The sequence below is a fragment of the Haliotis rufescens genome, unplaced genomic scaffold, assembly GCF_023055435.1.
Source record: "Haliotis rufescens isolate VD_foot unplaced genomic scaffold, xgHalRufe1.0.p SCAF_19, whole genome shotgun sequence".
Lineage (NCBI taxonomy): Eukaryota > Metazoa > Mollusca > Gastropoda > Lepetellida > Haliotidae > Haliotis > Haliotis rufescens.
Window position 1 is genome coordinate 18,715,983 of NW_025963879.1, and position 5,859 is coordinate 18,721,841.

At 43.1% G+C, this 5,859-nt stretch overlaps 1 protein-coding gene across 1 annotated transcript; it reads right to left on the bottom strand.

The window, feature by feature from the left end:
- Nucleotides 1-2,009: 2,009 nt before the first annotated feature.
- On the bottom strand, nucleotides 2,010-2,681 carry LOC125381614 (extensin-like). The gene has a single exon (XM_048398699.1). The coding sequence runs from the start codon at nucleotides 2,679-2,681 to the stop codon at nucleotides 2,010-2,012; it is 672 nt and encodes a 223-aa protein (XP_048254656.1).
- Nucleotides 2,682-5,859: the final 3,178 nt, after the last annotated feature.

Sequence of the window (5,859 nt, forward strand, 5' to 3'; positions counted from 1 at the left end):
ACATCCGGTAAGGGACGTAACTCTAAATTCTGTTCATTTGACATACGCATTAAAGTAACAGCCACTCATGAGGTTCGATCCTGATTGTAGTGTAAGTATTCCTTGTATTTTTCTAAAAAGGATGTTTTTTGTGCAACTTCTTAAATATTTGCATGTAGTTGTAAGATATTAATTTCGTAATATGGAAATACAAGTACATGCAATATCTAGTCAAACAAAGGTATTCGAATATACATGAAAATGCGGAGCATATGCCTGTCGTAGAAGGCGACTTTAGGATCGGATGGTTACTTTGTTGAACGTGTTTCTCATTCCCAAAATCACTGGTTAGCCCGATCAAGACTCGAGTGTATCAGACAGCCCTCATATAACCAGAACATTGCTGAACAACAAGCAAACAAAACTAATTTAGAAGTGTGACAATGTATAAAGTGTGTTTTATTATAAAGGAACTTGGAACTTAAAGTATTACGTTTTTAAATATATAATAACCGCGCAATATTCCAGCAATTTCACGACGGAGAACACCAGAAATGGGCTTCACACGTTATGAGGAATCGAACCCGGGCCTTCGCGGTGACGAGCGAACACTTTAACTACGTAGCTACCCCACCGCCTCCTGTCTCTACGATCTACGAGAGATAGACCTGGGCTAGGTGCACCTAAAATATGAATTATCAAAACATAACATATCATAATTAATAACACTGCTAATAAAGGTTATCAATGGTATTATGGGCCATTCTGTTTCCCACTGGAAACGCCAAATACTTATACTTCTATCTACGTTCAGTGTTTTATTCCTAAGAACACATCCTATAAGTTATGATTCATAACGATTTATAAAAGTCTTGTTGATATCTTAATTTATGTAGGTCAGGTAGGCGGGTAGGGTCCTTATCAAAGCGATCTCCTTTCAACAAATGTGTATGTGTTTCTGTTGCGATAACGATATTTGTGAAGGCCTGAGACGAGGGTCGGAGTCTCAAACTTTGGTCCAGTATGTGAAGCCTATATTCGTGGTGTCTCATGTCATGACGTAGCTTGGCGGAAGGGTAGCCTAGTGGTTAAGCGTTCGCTCGTCACGCCGAAGACGCGGGTTCGATTCCCGACATGGGTACAATGTGTGAATCCCATTTCTGGTGTCCCCCGCCATGATATTGCTGGAATAGTGCTAAAAGCGGCGTTAAACCATAATCACTCACTCACTCACTCATGATGTAGCTAGACTATGGCTAAAGACGGAATAGAGCCTATACTAACTCTTCTTAGTTATATAACATGCGATAGCGGTAGGGTAGCCAAGTGGTTATATAGCCTTTCCTCGCTACGTCGATAGCCCGGCTTCGATTCCCCAGATGGGTAATGTGTAAAGCCAATTTCTGTTGTCCCCGCCGTGATATTCTTGGAATATTGCTAAAAGCGGCGTAAAACCCAATTCTCTCAGGCACGTAGATGTAGTCCCCCCTTGTCGGTTTTATTACACATTTAAGAAATATATATACATACCCAATAGCATTCTTGATTGGTCGTAGCGGTATTGATCGAAGCGTTCACTTTCAACCGGGAAGGAAGTTGCGTTTCTCCTGGGCTCCATATGTTTGAAGCTAGCCAACCTCGTCATGTAGATTATTCTGTCAATACCGAGACACGGATTAAACTTTGCGATAATATAATCTCAGTTGGACATTTGTATGACATATATTTTGGATACCGGCAGCCCTCGTTCTGACCTCTCACAGTTGATGCCTTATCTTATGCGTTGGCGTCAGTTTGCATATAAAGAACTGTTTCTGGTTGATTCAGACTGAACACCACACACATTTAAAACATGTGTCCCAAATTAGGCACTTATGAAACAGTGAAAAGTCAAAGGCGAGGAAAGGTATTGCACGGCTTTAAACACACTTGTCTAGAAATCATAGATGCATTGTGTGTACTCACATCATTTGATTCCTGTATTGGACTTATGGGTGGGGGGTGGGGAATATATATAGGAAAGGGGGCAGCTAGTGAAAATATGTGGGAGCGGGTGGGTGCTGGGGAATATATGTGGGAGCGGGTGGGGGCTGGGGAATGTATGCGGGAGCAGGTGGATGCTGGGGAATATATGTGGGAGCGGGTGGGGGCTGGGGAATGTATGCGGGAGCGGGTGGATGCTTGGGAATAGATGTGGGAGCGGGTGGATGCTGGGGAATATATGTGGGAGCGGGTGGGGGCTGGGGAATATATGTGGGAGCGGGTGGGGGCTGGGGAATGTATGCGGGAGCAGGTGGATGCTGGGGAATATATGTGGGAGCGGGTGGGGGCTGGGGAATGTATGCGGGAGCGGGTGGATGCTTGGGAATAGATGTGGGAGCGGGTGGATGCTGGGGAATATATGTGGGAGCGGGTGGGGGCTGGGGAATATATGCGGGAGCAGGTGGATGCTGGGGAATATATGTGGGAGCGGGTGGGGGCTGGGGAATATATGTGGGAGCGGGTGGATGCTTGCGAATAGATGTGGGAGCGGGTGGATGCTGGGGAATATATGTGGGAGCGGGTGGATGCTGGGGAATACATGTGGGAGCGGGTGGATGCTGGGGGATACACGTGGGAGCGGGTGGATGCTGGGGAATATATGTGGGAGCGGGTGGGGCTGGGGAATGTATGTGGGAGCGGGTGGATGCTGGGGAATACATGTGGGAGCGGGTGGATGCTGGGGAAAATTTGTTGGAGCGTTTGCGTTGCCGTTGTCTTTCCTTACGGTTCACGGGAAGCCAAACCGTCTAAAGCGCCGCAATTCGCTGTGCGGAGTTGCGTCCCTTGTCAGTACTACTACCGTGCTTGTGGGTTTCACCGAAGTGGCAAACGTCTGAAACCTTCATCACATCGGGCCTTCCTCCCACATTAAGCTGACACGCCATGTACTGTAATACTGTGAAAAGCGGAGTTAAACCCAACTCACTCTTTCCTCCCATATCAAGTTCCCATATCGTGAAGTGACGTAAAATATCTGTTGCTGGCGTACGGATCTTGAAAAAGACATTCTAAAAAACAGCGAGGCTTATCAGCACCTCATTGGCCTCGTGGTACACCCACTGGGCTACAGATATGAAAGTTGCGAGTCCGATCCTCGGGAATATAAAGAAAACATTTGTCATTTGATTTTACATTTAATTACATGTTACAATCTGAACGGAAGTTATATTTATAAAATACCCAGGACATTATATAAAATCCCTGGGACATTATAACGTCCCTGTTTATGAGATTTAACCCGACTGGAAAGTAAAACCTCACAATAGGATTTAATGCCTATAGAAAGAAGTCTCTTACTTAATAGCGATCCCAATGAATAGGTTTACAAGTATATGCCATTTTTTCCCTTTCTAGTGGCGCTTTTTATGGCAGTTCACCTGTTTGACACAGGTACGTATGTTATGTTTAACAGTTTGTATGTATAATCGAGTGGGACCAGATAAACCAGTGATTGATACTATGAGCAACGCATCACGCAGTCGGGATACGATGACACAAAATTAACCAAGTCACCGAGCCTGACCACCCGATTCATTCAGCCGCCTTGTACGACAAGCAACACGGGTTGTTGGGGAATCCCCACGTGTGCGCAGGTACGCTGAATGAAGTGTAAAACATATATCGACCGACACGAAAAATCTGATCTAATTTTTTGGATACAGAGAGAGAGAGAGAGAGAGAGAGAGAGAGAGAGAGAGAGAGAGAGAGAGAGAGAGAGAGAGAAAGAGAGCGAGAGCGAGTGAGAGAGCGAGCGAGAGAGAGAGAGAGAGAGAGAGAGAGAGAGAGAGAGAGAGAGAGAGAGAGAGAGAGAGAGAGTTTATTTGCGTGTCACAATGTTACAAATTAATTACATACAAACTCAATACATAATTAAAATATGTAACGCCCAGCCATAGGGCTCATGAGACACGATGAAAACATATAACAATTTCAGCACTAAATATAAGAATTGTTAACAACAATTCACATAAAAGATAATAATCGTTTATACATTACTATGACGGTCTTAGATAAACAACACTGTAAGTCGTCCGATTTCAATAAAACATAACTTATGCATACCATCAAGGGTATAAAAACTCTAGATCTGGGATACATTTGAAGCTTCACAAAATAATTCATATCTTAAATTTTCATAAAAAGGACAACATATAAGAAAGTGCTTTTCACCTTCAACAGTGCGGATATTTAAAGTATTAAAACAGTATTTACAGATTCTATCACATAGGGTTGGTGGTCTAGAATAGCGTCTAGTTTCTGTAGCAAGGGGTAAACTTCCACATCGCAACATAGCTAAACACGGCCTTATATCTAAGCTTAAAAACATAAGTCTCAACAGTCAAGTCTGATTTCAAAAGCCTGTATGTTCTTAACTTATTACCATTTATGGTATTTCTATCATCCCAAATGTCATTTCTGTTTATCATCTTGCGTGAGAATATCAATGCATGTTTGTATTTTTGCCTTTTTAGGGATGGAAGATAACAGGACTTTGTCTACATTGAACTTACAGGCAATTTTTCAACTTTGCTTCTCCAGGATGTTTTAAATTGTTTCGACTTGTTAAACATATGTTTACAAGTTTGGCTTACTTTACAAGTATTTGCACTTGAAAACTTAATGTACTTAATGTAATGTAATGTGCTTAAAAACATTCGCGACAGTAATAACAGTTGGCCAATTTTATATCAGCGTTAACAGCCAGGTTAGGTGCTCTCTTAACAACTCCAAGAAAGAAGCGACATGCTTTGTTCTGCAATTTATAGATTTCTCTGTGTGTGTTAATGCCCCATAAACCGGAGCCGTACAGCATAACTGGTTGAACCAAAGTTTCATACAGCCTTTTGAACACATCATATGACATGCCGCCAGCAGCCTCCAAATTAGAAAATAAAGAGGACAGTGCTCTACTGGCAGATTTATTGTTCTCTGACAGATTTCTTCATAATTCTATCAAGATGTTCGTTGAACCAAATACCGAGGTATCTATAACACTCTACATACTCCATGGTATTACCATTACATTTGAAAACAAAATTAGATTTCGTCACTGAAGGACATCTAAAATGTACAATGTTTGTTATCCCCCGCCGCGCGAAAGCGCGAAGCGGGGGATATAGTATTCACGACCGTCCGTACGTCCGTCCGTCCGTCCGTACGTCCGTCTGTCCGTACGACCGTACGTCCGTCCGTACGTCCCACCTGTTTGTTGCCGCGATATCTCAAGAACTAAACACTGGATTGTCTTCATATTTGGAACTATGGTGTATATACAGACTCCGCAGACACCAGTCGGTTTTGGTGACCTTGACCCCATTTTCAAGGTCACAGCAGGCATATCTGCTTTTGGAGTTGGAAAACGGTGTTGCCGCGATATCTCAAGAACTAAACACTGGATTGTCTTCATATTTGGAACTATGGTGTATATACAGACTCCGCAGACACCAGTCGGTTTTGGTGACCTTGATCCCATTTTCAAGGTCACAGCAGACAAATCTGCTTTTAGAGTTGGAAAACGGTGTTGCCGCGATATCTCAAGAACTAAACACTGGATTGTCTTCATATTTGTAACTATGGTGTATATACAGACTCCGCAGACACCAGTCGGTTTTGGTGACCTTGATCCCATTTTCAAGGTCACAGCAGACAAATCTGCTTTTAGAGTTGGAAAACGGTGTTGCCGCGATATCTCAAGAACTAAACACTGGATTGTCTTCATATTTGGAACTATGGTGTATATACAGACTCCGCAGACACCAGTCGGTTTTGGTGACCTTGATCCCATTTTAAAGGTCACAGCAGGCAAATCTGCTTTTGGAGTTGGAAAACGGTGTTGCC